This window comes from Mustela nigripes, chromosome 16 (assembly GCF_022355385.1).
Source record: "Mustela nigripes isolate SB6536 chromosome 16, MUSNIG.SB6536, whole genome shotgun sequence".
NCBI classification, from domain to species: domain Eukaryota; kingdom Metazoa; phylum Chordata; class Mammalia; order Carnivora; family Mustelidae; genus Mustela; species Mustela nigripes.
Window position 1 is genome coordinate 5524838 of NC_081572.1, and position 17058 is coordinate 5541895.

The 17058-nt window shown below is 61.3% G+C and overlaps 1 protein-coding gene across 6 annotated transcripts in view; it reads right to left on the reverse strand.

Moving 5' to 3' along the window:
- Positions 1-3612: 3612 nt before the first annotated feature.
- LLGL2 (LLGL scribble cell polarity complex component 2) overlaps positions 3613-17058 on the reverse strand; it is a 34028-nt gene continuing 20582 nt past the window's right edge. For 2 of the 6 annotated variants that reach the window (XM_059380071.1, XM_059380072.1), the window contains exons 3-27: positions 16328-16425; positions 15034-15115; positions 14642-14757; positions 14061-14219; positions 13209-13256; positions 12297-12459; positions 12022-12154; positions 11454-11508; positions 10739-10893; positions 9271-9488; positions 9132-9199; positions 8841-8994; positions 8647-8751; positions 7955-8247; positions 7686-7836; positions 7231-7429; positions 6521-6637; positions 6247-6413; positions 5555-5819; positions 5173-5326; positions 4858-4886; positions 4577-4624; positions 4336-4378; positions 4149-4210; positions 3613-3950 (exon numbers count right to left, since the gene is read on the reverse strand). In XM_059380071.1, the coding sequence (XP_059236054.1) occupies positions 3943-3950; positions 4149-4210; positions 4336-4378; positions 4577-4624; positions 4858-4886; positions 5173-5326; positions 5555-5819; positions 6247-6413; positions 6521-6637; positions 7231-7429; positions 7686-7836; positions 7955-8247; positions 8647-8751; positions 8841-8994; positions 9132-9199; positions 9271-9488; positions 10739-10893; positions 11454-11508; positions 12022-12154; positions 12297-12459; positions 13209-13256; positions 14061-14219; positions 14642-14757; positions 15034-15115; positions 16328-16425 (3090 nt within the window). In that variant the 3' untranslated portion in view covers positions 3613-3942. The remainder of the gene's footprint in view (positions 3951-4148; positions 4211-4335; positions 4379-4576; positions 4625-4857; positions 4887-5172; positions 5327-5554; positions 5820-6246; positions 6414-6520; positions 6638-7230; positions 7430-7685; positions 7837-7954; positions 8248-8646; positions 8752-8840; positions 8995-9131; positions 9200-9270; positions 9489-10738; positions 10894-11453; positions 11509-12021; positions 12155-12296; positions 12460-13208; positions 13257-14060; positions 14220-14641; positions 14758-15033; positions 15116-16327; positions 16426-17058) is intronic. The other 4 variants (XM_059380074.1, XM_059380073.1, XM_059380076.1 and 1 more) reach the window with 4 other exon arrangements.

A 17058-nucleotide genomic window follows, 5' to 3' on the forward strand; every position in this document is an offset into this window, starting at 1 on the left:
TTAAGAGGTGGGTGCCCTAAGGATTCCCATTTTACAGCCGATACGACTGAAGCACACAGCTGAGTGTCCCAGGGAGGGTCAGAAATGAGATGCCAACCCAGGCAGTCTGGCTCTAAGGCCCCCTTGAGCATAGGTGTGAGCGACCGCCACCAGCAGCAAACCAGACATTCTCTGGGTCGTTGCAACATACCCAGCAAGCTCTTGGGCAGGCAGAGAGCTCTGCGCCCCTCTCCAGTCTCTCGCCTTCTTGGTGTCCTCTTCCCCTCTGGGTTGATCCAGGCCAGGGCTGTAGCTCACTCAACCGTGTGGGGGTGGCGAGCCTCAGGTCCCTCCCCAAGCAGCCTTTCATTCAAATCTCCCCAAATCCTAAGAAAGGGATATGATCTCCTCCTACAGATGGGGAATCAGCTCAGTGGATAAGTGACTTGAGGACACACAGCCGGTAAGTGAGGAATTGGGCGGCAAAACCAGCTCCCTGGACCCTAGGTACCTGCTATTCTGCTCCACCTAGCTTCTGCTGGGAACCGGTTTTGGAACCAGCCAGCCTTGGTTCCCCCAGCCCACCTCCTGGCTGTGTGACCTCCAGCAGCCTCCCAGGAACCCGACAAAGGACAGCAGCGGGAGAGGAGACCTCCCTGCCTCTCCACCAAGCCTAGCTCTTTCCACCAAGCCCAACCCTCGCCTCCGGCTTCTACCTTCCCCACCCACCCTTCGCCCGCTTTGCTCCCCCCCAACCCGATCTGCTCCTCCCTCCCTCCCTCCCTCCCGGCCCTGTGACCAGCCCCAGTCACTTTCACCTCCTTTGCTTGGGTGTTAAGGTGCTGTGCGATTTTACAGACTCTCATTTAATTCCTACCACCCTCTGAGGGAGGCCCTTTTATTATGCCCTGTTTTATAGATGAGTAAACTAAAGCACCAGGGTGATGTCATCTACCCAAGGTCACACAGTGGGTCACGGGCAAAACCAGGGTCAGTGTCAGGTGTGCTCCAAGTCTAAGTGAGCACTAAGTTTCCCACCTGTCCCTGCTGAAGACCCTCAGATCCGAGTCTCCAGACCAGGTGTCCAGCTGCCTGTGGAAGGTTGGCAAGGGCCTTGGAGTCGGGGGTGTGACCCCTGCCATGCTCTCACCTCCGTCTGCCAGAGGTTCTGTCAACTCAACTGCTTGGAATCTCCACCGGCCGCTCCCAGCACCCCTCCCTGGATGGAGGCGGCACGGACGGCCAGCCCAGCTTCCAGGAATCCACGTTCTGAGGGGGTCTGGGGGGCTCAGTTAAGTGTCTACCTTGGGCTCAGGTCATGATCCCAGTGTTCTGGGATCGAGCCCTGTGTCAGGCTCCCTGCTCAGTGGGAAGCGGCTTCTCCCTCTCCCACTCCCCCTGCTTGTGTTTCCTCTCTCGCTGTCAAATAAATAAAATTTTAAAAAGTAATAATAATCCCCTTTCTAGACTGTGCCAAACCCTTCAGCTTGTGCAGGCCTATCTGTACAAACTGCTGATCTCCCGACTCCCAATTAGAAGGTTTCTCTAGAACCGAAAGAGGCAAGCCACCAACACTATCTAATATATATTTTTTTAATTCATAGCACAGAGTTCTTAAGGCAAAGATCATTCTCAATGAACATGGATATAAGTCTGTTTCCAGACTCTGGGTATTTTCAGATGTGCGTGTGTGGCGGTGGTTGGCTTCTCTTCAGTCTGATTTGCTGGGTTCTCGCTGTGGCCGTGAGACTCTCTGCACCCTGGGGCTGCTTGGTGTTGCCATTTTCTTCTGATTTCTTGGCGCTTGTGTCCTTACCATGGTCTTCAATTCTTGGTTTCTTGGCAGGAAACTTCATGTCACTTGTCCATTTGTGTGTTAATTCAGCTAACAGGCTAAAACACGCAGGAAGTCCCTCCAAACGGGTGGTTCGAAAACCACAGTCCCGCAGGCTGTGTGTGCGTGTGTGTTGTGTGTCCAGCCCTCTGGGGTGGGTGGTTCTCCCTCCTTGGCACCCACTTTGTGTGCATTACCCCAGATCTACAGCCTGAGGACACACTGCCAGCCCAAGGAATAATGAGCTTAGTTTCTTTTATGATACACATCAAGATCCTGTGCATCAAGCCCTAACACGTTTGCCCTAACCCTGACCAGAGGGGTCACCCCATCATGACCCCGCGAACCTCATGGACTCTCGTACACCTCACAGCAGATCCCGAGAAGACAAGGTCATCATTCCATTCCCCAGAAGAAAGCAGGCCGCAGAGGCGGTAGGCAATCTGCCTCTCACAGGAGTTCCACTTGCTGGGATTTAAACCCCAGGGGTCTTTGGAAATAAACATTTCACAAGGGCACTTCCCTGCTTCAAGCCCCTCAGAGTCTCCCCATCAAGTGGGCTGGCTGTCACAGTCCCCTCCTGTCTGTAGCTTTGTTTTTCCATCTACCCAGCCTCCCTTTCCCGTAATTTCTGGGACCAGGGTCTGTGTCCCCCTCCCTTTTGGGAACTGTTCCTCCGCATTCCTTACAGCTTTTGGGGCTCCTACTGCCGTTAAGTGCCACCCCACTTCTAAGGAGAGTGGGGGGGCTGGAGCAGCCCAAATACAACCCGGAGACTCTTGAGCTGCCTAGGCTTGGCTGGAGGGCAGTTGGGGGGATGCCCTGCCCCCCCAGCACATCTGTCCTGGGAGCTGGACCTTGGCCCCTCCTCTGTCCTGTGCACTCATCCAGGTCCTTCCAACAGGCCAAGTGGGCTCCTGGGCCACACAGCAGTGCCCCTGCCCTCCCCATGCTCCAGGGGGTCCTGGTCTGGCCCTGGCCATGCAGTGCCTTCATTTTCAGCACAATTCCGGCCAACCCCCACCCCCCCGCCCCACCTCCGCCTCCCACAGCAAGCAGGCCGGTTCCGCCAGTGCCGCTGGCCCCTTTATCCTCCGTGCAGAATGGCCCCCCCGGCCCACCCCAGTCATGTCCCTAACCCAGCTTGACATCACCTTCCCTGGCAGCTCACAGGCCCCGACTGCCTGCATCCCAAGACCTCCTGCCGTTGCCAGGATGGGGAGCACCCCCCACCCTGGGCAGGGACCACACAGTCTCAGCCGCCTCTGACCCCGTGTGCCTGGCATACAGTAGGTGCTCAGCAAAGACAGGTAAGAGAAGTAGAATCAAGTAGACCCAAAGCCTGGTTTATAAGGACCAGAACAGCAGTCTGATCCAGGCCCCTCATCTAGGGATAAGACCCTTCAGCTCGGGGCATGGCCTCTGACCTCAAAAGTGGCTCATGATCCTTCCCTGGAGTCTGGAAGAAGCCGCCGGGTCTGAGATACTGTGTCTTCCCCTTCTGACGGCAAGGAGAGGCCAGTCAAAGGACTCCCTCGGCCCTGACCCAGGGAAGCAGCCATGCAGACTCGCAACGGCTACCTCTTACCGTTCATTCCCACACATGGAGGAGTCCGCGCTCAGGCACAACCAAGCACACTTACTCTGACTCAAACCGCTTAAAAAAGGGATTCCCTGGACCACCAGCCTGGTCCAGCAACGGGACCCCGGGACAAAGACAAGGGACCGGATAACACTCCTTTCCATTTACGTCGACAATTTCTCCACAATTAAAAAAATTCGTCACTGGACCAGTCTGGTGAAGAGGTAATAAGGTGTTTATTAAAAACTCTTTTTCACCCAGAGGCAATTAAAATTTATAATTTAAAACCCAGCCCACTATAAAAAGGGGAGGAAGTAAAAACTGTGCAACATTGACAAAAGAACCAAGACAGACAAGGCCTAGGAGGGGCAGCCCCACAGCCCCGGGGTCCCACCTCTCCCAAGGCCAAGAGCAGCAGCAGGCCGGACACTGGGGTCAGCTCCAGCCCCTGGCGCAGCCCAGGGCATGGTCCTCGCAGGCGGGGCCGGGCCCCGGGGAGAGCCCTCAGTAGTGTGTGTTCGTGGTGCGGCCTCGACCCACGACCTGCTCATTCTGCTGTGGAAAGAGACAGAGCAACGGCTCAGAGTCTCCTGGGCAGGCCAGCGGCCTCCGTCCCCCACCTGGAGCCCAGAGGTAGAGGTTTTCAGGACCCCTGGGACCCGTGTGGGCACCTTCTCCTCTCCCTCCGTGTGAGGAGGCGTGCCTTCCCAGCTGCCCGCCAGCCCTGCAGCAGTGTCCAGAGCCCCTGCCTACCTCCTCCATTGCTGAGACTGTACCCCACGGCCACTCGCTGAGAACGCCAATCGCCATAGCTCCTGCATGGGCAGAGACAGGATAGTCACCATCCATGGGAACCTTGGGGAGGGCAGACGAGGACCCTCACTCCCAGAGATCTCCTGGCACCGCAGGGCCCATCTCACAGGCCCGAGCAGCAACTCACCCTCGGTCTCCCTCTAGGGTGCTCTGGATCTCCTTCAGGACCCCTGCAGGATTGGGGGGGACAGAGGCGTGGTGACGCCAGCAGAGACCGGGCCAGACACAAATGTTTCTGCCCCCTTCTACTGGCGGGGTGTTGGACGGGTCTGCCCCCTCAGGGTAGTGGCCCTCCCTTCTATCCTGGTCTTCCATGTTTCCCTTGGGACATTCCTCACAGCAGCCCGCCAGCTCCTGCCCCAACTCACTCTCATCATTGAGCAGAGCATGTTCCATCACTCGGCCGGGCCTTCTCTCTGAAAGGCAGAGGCCAAGTCAGGCGAGCCCTGGGGCCTCTCTGCCCCAGCTCCCTTGGAGCAGGAGTGCCAGAGCCCAGAGCTCAGGACTGGAAGGGATGCTGTTTCCACCCAGCCTGCACACCCCCTGCAGGCCTGGGGCTCCCCTCCATCCTCTTCGGTCTGGGTCTGGGCCTGAGTATTACAGTGCCTCTGTCCCCCCACACCCGTGTACACAGGGAAGCCCGTCTTACCCTCTCCGTCACTCTGGCTCCCCGAGTTCCTGTGGGGAGAGAGATGGTGAGGATGGAGGCGGGTTGGGGGGAGATGAGGCTCCTCATTCCGGCTCAGGAAGCCCCGATCCCATGAAGAATGAGGTCAGCTTACCAAGCCCACCCTGAGCCTGGGCAGTAAACCGAGCCTTGCTGGGGATGGCAAACTGCGCGGGAGGGAGGCCCTACGACAGGGCATGGGGCTGCTGGGGAGCCAGAGCTAGGAGCGTGGGGGGTGCGCTTAGCTCACCAGGGAGGGGAATCTCTGGCCAGCCGCAGGCCACTTGTCCCGCTGACCTGGTTCGGTCCAAGGCCTTCTCTGGGCCTGATCCATTGCGGGGGCGGCTGTGGCTCTTGGTCTCTGCTGAATCCACCAGACACCGGGGCTCAACCAGCCACTTGGTGGAGAGAGAGAAGCGCTCGAACTCTGAGGGTGAGATCAGGTAGAAGCCTGCGGGCAGGGGAAGGAGAGGCCGGGCAGGTAAGGCCGGCCCCCGGTTCCTGGGCCTGGCAGCTGCCGAGGGGACACCCCCACCCCCCCACCCCCACAGGAGGTATGAGGGGCTAGAGCCTCCCTCGAAGTCCTCAGCTGAGGTACCTCCCGCCTGGCTGCCCGGTGGGACCCCCACACCGCATACACTCCCCAGCAGAGGACCCCCCGCGCCTGCCCTGGACCCACCTTGGCCGTATTTGGTGAAGACACAAGAGGCGATGCCGCTGACGTCCTCGCGCCGGATGCAGCTGTACCGCACCTGCGGCTTGAGCAGGGGTAGCGAGACCACCTGCACGTCGCCCAGGTTGGTGAGCACGGCCAGGTGGTGCTCCCCGTAGTCCTCGGCTCGACAGCTGCCGAAGTGGGCCACGCTGACCCGCCGCACCCGCGAGCCCTCCAGGGCGGTCAGCTTCAGCTTCAGCTTGGCACTCACCTTGGGCAGCGTGAACACCTGGGGGCAAGGGCACAGCTCGCAGCCCGGCCTGACCACAGCCCCCCGTGCGCCGTCCAGCCAAGCGAGGACTTCTGGCTTCCCTGCCCGGTTCGGCTACACGGCCTGGCTCCCCGGCAGATAGCCCCCCCCCCCTTCCCAGCGAAGTCGGCCCCCTCTCTGGGCGCCCCCTGGCGCTCAGCCCTGCAGCCCCTGGACTCGGACCGCAAGGAGGCCGGGCCTTCTTATTTCCATGTCTGCGCTCACTGTCCCTCCCACAGACACAGGTCCTGCTTTAGTGCCCCCCCCACGCTGACCCTGGAGCCCTCTTCTTCTGTGCCTCAGTGGCCTTGCACACGTCCACTGCAGAAACCACAAGCAGCCTGTCCTCTGAGCTCCCCAGACACCCCCAGGATTCCCAGGGGGCCTGCCTGTACCCGAGCAGCACCTTGAACTGCTCCTCTGACACCACGAGCAGCTGGTGGCCTCCCTGCATGTCCGGGCTCTTCGATAAGTCATGTGCCACCTCCAGGGGCTCGGGAAGGGGCACGTTGTGTCCGTCCAGCACGAGGATGCCCACCACGGGCGCTCGGTGCATCAGCTGGATCTCCTTGGCTACAGGGCAAGAGGCAAGTGGTGGGGTGAGGGCAAGGCTAGAGGTGCCAACCCCCCCAAACCTAGGCAGAGGAGCACCCTCTGTTCTCCCTCTGCCCAGCACTCACCCTGCTCTGCCCGCACAGGCTCGTCCATTCTCCGCTCGGCGGGGGGCACGCGCAGGGCGAAGGCGTAGACGGTACCCCCATTGGTGCCGGCCCACAGCGAGGGGCAGTGGCGGGAGCCTGCCAAGAGGCAAAGGTTTGTACCTAACCCACGGTTCTGCGGGTCTGGTGGAGCCCGGTGACCTGGGCTTAGGTCCTGGCCATGCCTCTCACTACCTGTGTGACTCCAAGGCCAAGTTGGCAAACTCTGGAAGCCTCAGTTTCCTCCCCTGTAAAATGGAATGGCTGTGGGTCCTGCCTACCCCCTGGGGTGTAGAAAGGCAAAGCTGGGAAGGCTGACAAGCAGGGGCCCCGTGCACAGATCATCTTGAATCCAGAATAGCTTGACCTGCAAGACCCTCGTCCCTGCCCCACCATCCCTGCCCTGGTAGGAGGCCACAGGGGAGCTTCTGCAGAGCCCACTGGACACCAGCAGGCATGTGACAGGGGGAAAAGTGACATGTCCCAGGTCACACTCCGAGAGCGTGGCGGAGCCTGAGTACGAAGCCAGCGCAATCTGCCTTGGAGATGCAGGCAGGGGGTCCCGGTTCCCTGTGCTCCCAAGTGCTCCCAAGTGGAAGGGTCCTCCCAGCCAGGGCAGGCAGCAGCCTCCAACATGCCCTTGGGCCAAGGCCGTGCTCTCCTGGGCCCCCCGCCTCAGGCTGGCCACTCACTGTCCCTCAGGTAGGTGTCAGCGAAGTAGAGGGTCCGGACGAATCCCGTGAAGGAATCCTCCGCCGAGCGGGCCTCGATCCTGCGCTGCACCGGAGCCAGCTCCATGCTCTGCACCCCTGCGCGCTCGGGCCTGGCCGCCCCCTCCTGTCCCTGCAGCGGGCGGGGCCGGGCCTGAGCGGGGGCTCCGGCCTCCCCGTTCTGGGGACACGGGATTGCTCACCACCAACCCATCACACCACCACCGTCATATTTCCTGAGGGCCTGGCCCTTTACGCTTGGGGAAGGTGAGGCACAGACATGCGGTGTGATGTAGCCAAGGCCACAGGGCTGGCGGGCAGGGTGGCAGGGCGGGAACCTACTCAGCGTGGCCACAGAGTGTGGGAGAAGGGGCTAGTGTGGACCCGCTGCGGGCTGCTCAGAGCTCTCCCGGGCTCATGGCTGGTCACAGCCTTACCTCTCCAGAGGGACCAGCTGGCCGCCGCTTCCGGCTGGACACCCGGCTCCGACGTATCCGGCGGAAGGACTGGCGCAGGGACTTCTTCAGGGACTTCACACGGGACAGTGGGCCCTCCAAAGCTAGCTGGTCACTGGGGTGCAGCGTGCATCTGGGGGCGGTGGGGGGGGGGACGACACATCCGGTCATCCGCGCTGCCAGGGCCCAGGGGTAAGAGCCCAGCGACAACCCTAGCTCCAGGCCCCAGACGCCCCGGGGAGGCTGCTCACTTGACAAAGACCTGCCGCCGCTGCTGGTGGTCAAAGAGGCCAAAACCATGGCTCGTGCCGAAGGCCACAAGCCGCCACTCGGAGTGCAAGGCCAAGGAGGTGACCACAGCCGGGGGCTGGCACTGCACCAGCACAAAGGGCTGGAAGCCGGGCTCGAAACGCACGGGCCCCGGGCGGGCGCACAGGCGCTCGTGGCCCTTCCAGCGGTAGCCCTCCTGGTCCTGCAGCAGGTCCGCCTCCACCTGCGCCACGCTGTGCTCCGCCTCCTCGTCGTTCAGCTCCAGCACCAGCACCTGGGGGGGGGGGGGGGGCAGGTGGGCTGAGCCACTTCTGGCACCAAGGAACCCTGGGACCACAGGGACCCTGAAGGTGGACAGTGAAGGACCTGGGACCCATGGCCAGTCCCAGGGCCCGAGGACAGCCAGAAGGCCTCTGTCCAACCCTTGGTCCTGAATCCTGGCTTCTGGAGGAGAGTCGGTCATCCCACAGGCCTCTCTCTATGGGGACCAGGCAATCCCTCCCCACTGGGAGACGCCCCAAGCCACAGGGACAGGTGACAATCTCGGTGACAACCATCCATGGGCACTCAGGAGACTGGCTCCTTTCCTTGCTGCCCTCTAACCCCTGGACACTGCCCAAAGTCACCTGACCACTCCTCCTAGCTGCCCTGCCCCCCACCCCAGCCTTCTTACCTGCCCCGCCGTGCCTGCCACAGCCAGGTAGCCGCTGTATTTGCAGAGGAAGATCTTCTGGATGCCCAGCCTGGGATCATCACTGTAGGGGTCGAAGGAGCCCACCTGACGATGGAGGGGAGGGCCGCAGGTGACTGAAGGTGCCAGACCCAGTCCGTCCTTGCCCTCCCTGGTTTCCAGGCTCCTGGCCTCACCTTGCGGAGTGGGGGCCACTCATCCTCGCCCTGGACATTGAGGCTGTCGCTGGGGTCTGTGTCGGTGAGGAACACCCGGACCGTGCTCAGCTTGTAGAGCAGTCGTAAGCACACGCCGGAGGCGTCCCAGAACCGCACGGTGCCGTCCTCATGCCTGTGGGCGGAGTCCACCTGCCAGTCACGGGGAGGTGGGGCGGGCGGCGGGGGGGCGATGCTAGGACTGGCCCGCACCCTGCTCTGCTCCCACCCCGCGCAGTCTACTTGGCAGGAAGATGCCATGACGTTGCCTACCCCGTGAGCAGCAGGTCCCTCTGGGGAGGGGCTGGGGCCAGACTGGTGCCACCATCAATGGGCCACTCCTGAAGAAGGAGACCAGAAGTCCGTGGGCGAACTTGACCCCAGGCAGGGCCGGGGCTCGTGTCGGACCTACCATGGTGGAGAAGTGCGTGTGCTGCTGGCTGCCCGCGGCAACGATGCGCTCCCACAGCTTCAGGGGGATGTTGGAGACGTGGTGGGAGCAGGTGATGGCAGAGCAGTGCAGAGAGGCCAGGTAGGGAGGCTGCACCGGGGGCCAACCAGCCGCCTGCAGGTCAATCACCACCAGCTCCTCCTCGGCCAGAACCACCAGGGCACAGGGGTCGTCAAAGGCTAGGGGACAGGTGGGGACGGAGGTGGGAGTGTTAGGAGCTGTGGGAGCCACGGGAAGCAGTTTCCCCCGCCCAGCCCCGCAGAATCTGAAGCTCCAGGGTTATACTCAGAGAACGTGCATTTTAAAAACAAGCTCCAGATCCGGCAGAGTACAGAGAGAAGGACCCCCCATGACCGACCAAGCGGGACTCATCGCAGGTGCACGAGGCTACCTCAATGTGGGAATGTCAATGAACGGAAGCCATCACGCACAGGCTAAAGGAAAACACAGGATCGTATCGGTAGATGCAGGGAAAGCATCCGACAGACCCTAACACCGGTTTATGATAAGCTCTCAGTAAAGTAGGAGGAGGAGAACTTGTCACCTTGGTGGAGATCACCTACAACGACGCTACAGCTTGCGTAGCTTGATGGTAGAAATGGGAAGCTTTCCCGCTAAGATCAAGAATAAGGCCGAGGGCCCCTCTCTCCCCTGCTCCACAAGCCCTAGCCCATGCAATAAGGCATGATAAGGAAATAAAAGGTATACAGCTCCGAAAGGAAAAAATAACGTTGTCTTTATTCACATAGGACTCTGTAGAGAACCCGAAAGAATGGACCCTACAACTAGCACCCCCACCAGGTGCATGGAGGGAAGGGGCTGGGAAGCAGGCTCGAGTCTCCCTCCAAATGGGCCCGGGTGTCCTGAGCAGGCCCGACCCCTTACCGGGAGGCCTTGGCATCACCAGGCCAGACTCACGTGGAGGGGAGGCACACCCTCGTGGCAATCTCCTGACCGGCCTCCTCTCCAGATTTCCACACCAGCCCTTTCCAGTCTTGCCTGTCACCAGTTCATGAGACTGACACAGGGCTCTGCCGTCTTGGCCTCTGCCCCACCCCACGAAAGGGAGGACTTCATGAGTCCAAGCCAGGACCTCCTGGCCTCTCGGCTGGGTGCTGTTCAACCCAACAGGCCAGATCTGCCCTCTTCTGGCTAAGTCCCGTCAGAGGCAGGTGAGGCCAGAGAGAGCTCAGGGTGTGTGAGGTGTGGCCGGCAAGGATGAAGCCAGGTGTGTGTGTGTGTGTGTGTGTGTGTGCGCGCGCGCGCGCGTGGGTGTGTGTGTGTGTGTGTGCGCGTGTGCGGTAAAGGCCCCAAGAGGGGTGCGGTAGGGGTGAGGGACTCGGGCAGCGGCGGGCTTGAGAACAGGCGGGCCACACCCCTGCACCTCCCGGAGGCCAGCCCTCCACACCCATCCCCGACGCCCGCCTACCCGCCGCAGGGTCCGCCTCAGTGAGGACAGTGAAGTCGATGACGCGGGAGGTGAAGTCGAAGGCAGTCTGCTGGCCATCGTGGATCACCGAGATGCAGTGGCGGTCCCCGTAGCTGGCCCGAGGCATGCCGCCCTGGAAGATGGTGAAGGGCAACCTGGCCGGCACAGAAGAACCGTGGGCTGGCCTGGGGATCCCAACACGAGCTCAGAGAACCCCCGGCTGAGCTAGCAGCTTGGGCTGTCCTGGGACCGAAGGGGCAGGACCAGGAGGGACGCCAGTCTCGAGGTCAGCACTCACTCAAGGTCCCCGTGAGGGGTGGGGTGGACCCTCATCACTTCCTGATCACAACAACCCAGGAGAACGTGGGCGTGAAGTGTGGCTCCCGAGCCTCTGCTTCAGGCAGCGGCCCCCACCCGCTCCCGTGGCTGCTCGTATGTGGGATCTCCCTGTATGTCTGTGCCTGAAGAAACAGGTCTCCTGCTACAACAGAGTTTGAACCCTGCTGATCCGGATCATCTCTCTGGGAGGGTGGAGGGAAAGGTCAAGAATGCTTGCTCAGGAATTAGCCATGAGAAGTACGGAGTGGCCGGCTCTCCCTTTGCTGCCGTGCGGGACCCTGAGGCCGTCCCTAGATGCTGCCTGCCGCAAGCAGAGGCCAGAGCAGCCGCCCAGGAAGCCTGCAGACTGGGACAAGGACAGAGCACGGATACCTACCCCTGCTTGGTGGTCAGCCAGAAGATTTTGGTAATGGCTTTGCAAGGAAAAGGACCTACAAGAAAGGAACCAGCTTGCAGAAACTCTTTACAGAGTCTCACACTGATCTTTTTTTTTTTTTTTTTTAAAGTAGGTCCCACACTGAAGCCTAACATGGGGCCTGAACTTACGACCCTGAGACCAAGACCTGGGCTGAGATCAAGAGCTGGTGCTTAAACTGATGGAGTCCCCCAGGCGCCCCACTAAAGGAACCAGCCTGAACTCGGCCGTCGGCTCCAGGGTCCGTAGGGCACAAACACTTCATGCCCACACACGCACAGCAGCCCTGTGCTCAGAAGTCCCTCCCTGAGCCGCCCCCCGACAGAGCCACGAACAGCAGCGGAGAACCCACTGCATGGCTCTGGACAAAGCCTTCACTTCTTGGGGCACCAGCTTTGCCGCTAGGAGGTACGCGCCTGCACCCCAAAATTGGAAGGACAGACCGGGAGCACAGGACACGGCTTTGCCAGCGGATGGGGGTCCCGGTGACAGGTCAGGGCTTGCCCCATGGGGCGGGCGGAGCACTGACCATAAGGCATGCAGCTGCGCAGAGGCTCTGGCTGTGGGGCGTCCCCGGAAACGGGCCACTGGCAGTAGCTGCCATCGGAGTGGCAGCTGACAATCACGTGGCCGTCCCGCTGCCAGCAGACGCTCTCCAGTTGCTGCAGGGGAGGAGAGGGAGAGGGCGCAGGCCGGGATCAGGGTGCTGCTGCTGCCGACACCGGCACCCCCAGGCCTCAGCACAGGGCTGTCTGGGAGGGCGGCACAGCCCCTGCCCCCCACCCCCTGCCCCGCATGGCCCACCTGGCTGCTGAGGAAATGGCAGAGCACGCGGCTGGCCCGCAGGTCCCAGATGACAATGAGGCCCCGGCTGTAGCCGATGAGGACCTGATCGGGGTTGCGGGGGTGCTCCTGCAGAGCTTCCACCATCTCAAACACCCGCCGCTGGCGGGCCTCTTCGGGCAACCTGGTGGACGGAAGCGCGGTGAGGCCATGATGTTGCTGCCACCAGCGGGCGGGACCGACCTCGGGGCACTGATGCACACCGCGTGGATGTGGCAGTGCAGCAGGATCGAGAGGCCACACTGCTGAGCGGGGAGCCGAGCACAGGACAGGGCAGTGAGGACAGAAACTTAAGGATGCAAACCCGTGGGGAGGGGCTACAGGAAGGAGAAGGCAGGGACCTCCAGGGAGGGGCTCAGGACTGGGACGCGTGTGTGGGGGCTCCAGGGAGCGGGCGGCAAAGCCTAGTGCATTTCTGCGTAGAGGTGGTGTTTCATAAGAGAAGTTTTTAAAACCCACTAAACAAAACTCTACGTGAGTGGGACTGGCCTTGAGCTTTGACCCCCTCCTCCTTCTCTGGGCCTGGAATGCTGATGTGAAGTCTGGAGATGCTGCAGCCAACAGAGGACACGAGGTGGCAGGCACTGGACCCAGAGCCAACACCTCAGACCAGACCAGAGAAGGCAAGGCAAACAGCCTGGACCCCCAGGGCGTTTCTAGGAGCCCAACCAAGCCAAACCTCTTTTCATTTACAACGAGGATTCAGACTGGCAGCAGGGGGTTCCCAGGGCACTCAGACTGGGGGATGCCCCCAGTCAGACTTCTACCAGCAGAGTGAGGTGGGTGCGGGCACGGCCACCTGAGGAGCAATGCCTCCCGCAGGCCTGCCCACAGAATAGGTGGCCAGGCTGAGAAGCCGCCATGCCCACTGACCTGCAGACAGCTCTGCTCTGACCACCACCTGGTTGGCTTGACTCTACCCTGCTGGGTGGAAACACACAGGTGTGTGCTTGGAGAGACCCAGCCCCAAGCAGGAAGCCTCCCACCCCAGCCTGGACAAAGGGCCCTTTGGAGCGAGTTGGAAGCCTAAAGCCTGCACTGGAAGGAACGGGGTCCCACCGGCTCAAACCTGAAGCAGCTTCCCCTCGGAGGACCCTGGCCTCCTCTCCATCCCGTGAAACTGCAGAACATTCCACCGTGGCTAACCCTTCACCTCTTCCTCCTTTGGGCCCCAGCCCCCGCTCTTCACACCCACACCTGCTCTGACACCCTCTCTGTGGCAGACATCATCATCACGGGACAAAGCCTCTGGGATCACCTGAAGAAGCCTACAGGGTCATGGCTGTCCAGGATTAGGCCACGGGGCCTGCTGGCAAATGAAAGCCACAGACTCCAAAGCCTACGCCTCCCCAGAAGATGCCTCTCCTGACACAGTGAGGTTTGGGCCCCATCTGCCCTGGTGAGGAGCCCCCGGGCTTTTGAAATTCACGGCAGCAGCGCGAAGAACAACAGACGTGCAACAACCACGAGGAGCCTCATTTCCTTCACCTCTAAATGAAATGACAAATTATCCCCCAGACCTTTGGAAAGCGCTGTGACGCTGACACTCGATGGAGTCAGAGTCTCCATTTAGGGGCCAGGTGGGGAGCTGAGAGTCTCTCCTCCATCCCTATAGGCTTCCCAGGAGAGAAATTAGAGGCCCCTGAGACATTACTGGCACAGAAGAAAGAAGGCCCTGGCCGGCCAGAGCGGGTGGCTTCCCCGTGGCAGGCGTCGGAGACTCACTGCTGGAGCACGGCGTCCGAGCTAATGGTCCGGTCCTCCAGCGTGCGGAAGGCCGGCAGCTGCACCACGAACACATTCCCGCTCTCAGTGCCCAGATAGAGGAGCTCGCGGGAGGAGTGCGGCAGGACCACGGTGATCTGTGTGGCACTGGGGGCAGCCCTGAGGACGGAACGGCTGCCGGTGAGCCGGCTGCTACCCTGGCAGGGGAGGCCCCAGCACAGGCCATGCCTAGGGAAAGCAGGCCTGTGAGGTCCTTTAATGGGGTCCTTTAATGGTTGTCGGGGGCCAGGATAAATATACTGATGACTTCCTCCCAAGAAGACAGATGGTGGAGGACCTGGGCTTGGGCTGGGAGGCAGAATGCCCCTTCCAGAGCCTCCTGTGTAGACACTGCGTGGGGAAGGAGGGAGCCAGGCCGCAGCCCCACCCGTGCCAACAGAACACCAGCAGGAGGGGCTGCATCAGCTCAAACCACTGGGGGGCCCACCTAGGGCGCCACAGGACCTTCAAAGGGTGATCCCACCCTGGAGCTGGGCGGGCAGGTCAGGCTGCAAGGGAGGGGTCGGGCACCGAGTCCTTACCCCGGGGGACCACGCAGCGTGAAACTCCCATCTTCCTGCAGCTCTGACACGCCGCCTTTGACCTTCAGGCTCCACAGGTGCAGACTGTTGTCATCCAGCAGGGTGACCAGCTGGCACTAGGGAGGGGATGGCGGGAACCCGGAGCGCGCCGTCTCATTCGCTATGGAGGGGCCGGCATTCACCGCGGCCTCTCGCCCATCCCGCGCGGGTTGATTCAGAGAGCCCAGAACCAAAAGACCCCCGGCAGCTCTTTGGGTGGTCCATGCACCCGAAGCTGGGGAAAGGGGAGCGGTTCCCAGCCCTCCCAGCAGACCCAAACCCAGGGCCACCAAATGCCTCTGTACACCCCTACCAAGTGATGCGTGAGGTACGCGGCGTGGAGGTCCCCTCACCTGGCCAGGTAGGAAGTGGATCTGTACCACAGCGTTCGTCTCCCGATGCAGCCCCATGAACTCCACCCCTGGGGCACCATAGCTACAGGCAGCGGGCTCAGGAAAGCTCCAGAACGCAGGATACCACCCAGTCCTGCTCAATGCTCAAGGGCAAGGACCTCTGGGCCCGTGTGGCAAGAATATAAATACTTCAGCGACACAGACAGGCTCACTGTCCCCCAAGATGGGGCCTGGGGTGAGGGGGTGGAGGCAGCAGGGGCCCCGGCCTGAGGGGCATGTGGCTCGTGTGGCTCGTGGTGATGTGACACCATTGGGGCTAGCTCCAATCAGGGGGAGCTTTTCCAGCCAGGCAGGTGCGGGGGGTGCGGGGAGGGAGGAGACACACCTTACCCTGGCAAGGGCCACGCTGCTTGCTACAGCCTCCCCCTGCCCCCATCACCTGAGCTGCAAAAGACCCATCAGTTACCACAAGGTGGCACCTGAGACCGGGCATCCCCTCCCCCCAGGGCCTGCCCCCAGCAGCTTTGGCCATGAGTTCCCGCTCCGGGGACTGGTGACCAGGATATGGCTGGGGCCCAGCAATGATTAACCAGCTTAGAGAGAGTTCCACACCCCCTACAGCCTACGTCAGCCCACTGGGGGCAGCCGTCTCCCCTGCTCGACCTGACCCAGAGGAACAGGGGGAGTCACAGCTTCCCCCGGGGAGGGTCCGGCTGTGCTCTCCATGGTGGTCCCCCATCTCCCAATTCTCCCAGGTGCCACCCTGGCTCACTCTAGGGGCTCGGGTGGGATGTCGGGTTTGGGGAGCTCTCGGACTTGTAGTCCAGGCCAGCCAGAGGACCCAAGCGGTGAGTGATCCTCCGTCCTGGAACTACGGGCTTGCTTCTGAAATGTTCCAGAACCAATGCTTTGGATGGAGGATGACCCTTTTGGACCATGTCCAGCCTCAGGCCAGAGGAGGACTGTCCGTGCTAACCACAAGTCCACTCTCGCTGGTGTGCCTGTGCAGACACGCGGGCGCGCACGGTGGGGCAGAAGGTGGAAACCTTAGCATTGCTCCTCTCGCCCAAGGCCGCCTGGGACCAGTCTGCTAACTGGGAGAAAGGGAAAAACAAAACAAAACAACCTTCCTCCATTTACTGCATCCAGGGCTGACTCCCAAGAGGGTATGTGAACCATCCCAGGAACAGGAGGGCTCATCTACAACTTGCTTTAGTTTGAATCCCACCAAGGCCAGGGCCCGTGCCCCTTCCAGGGCCCCACCGGCCGGGAGCCGGGGGAACAGAAAGGATACAGCTTGACGGCTCCGGAGCGGGTGCCGATGGCCAGGATGCGCAGAGACTGGCTGTAGCCGAGGGCGCTGGGCTGGTGTGGGAAGCCGTGCTCCACCGTCTGTAACAAGAATCAGCTTGGCACGGACCTGCAGACAAGTCCCCTTGGCCCCGTGCGGCTGGAGAGCCGGCACGGGACAGGGGAGCTGCAGCACAGAGCCCCCCAGCAGGTAGGAGCACGAAGTCAGTCATGTTCAGGTTCCTACCCAGACACCTGAGTGCAGAGCCAATCCCCGACCCATTTCTGACCCAGTCCTTGGCCTGTCCTGGCCATCCCTGGGACACTCCCCTGACACCACACTGGCCACTTGACGCTTGCCAGGAACTCGGACCTGGTTCCTCCACTGCCTACACCGTGAGTGACCGACCCAGTCTTCCTGGGGGGGTGTGGGGGCGAGGGTAGCTCTGGGGACTGGCACAGTGGAGGACCAGACGGCTCAGTTAGCCCAGCTGTGCCGCAGCTCTGGGCCAGTCCCTGCGGGCGGACAGGACCCACAGCAGCCTTTCCTGGCTCTTGGCCGTCCAAGGCTCCTCCAGCCCTGAACGCCGGTACCTTTGCTACCATCGGTTTTCCACTACCCTTCCAGAGAAGCTTCTGGAGTTTTGTTGCAGACACACACTTTCGCTCATTTCTTACTACAGAATACACATTGTAGACAACTTGGAACGTAGAAAGGAGTTTGAAAAACAAAAC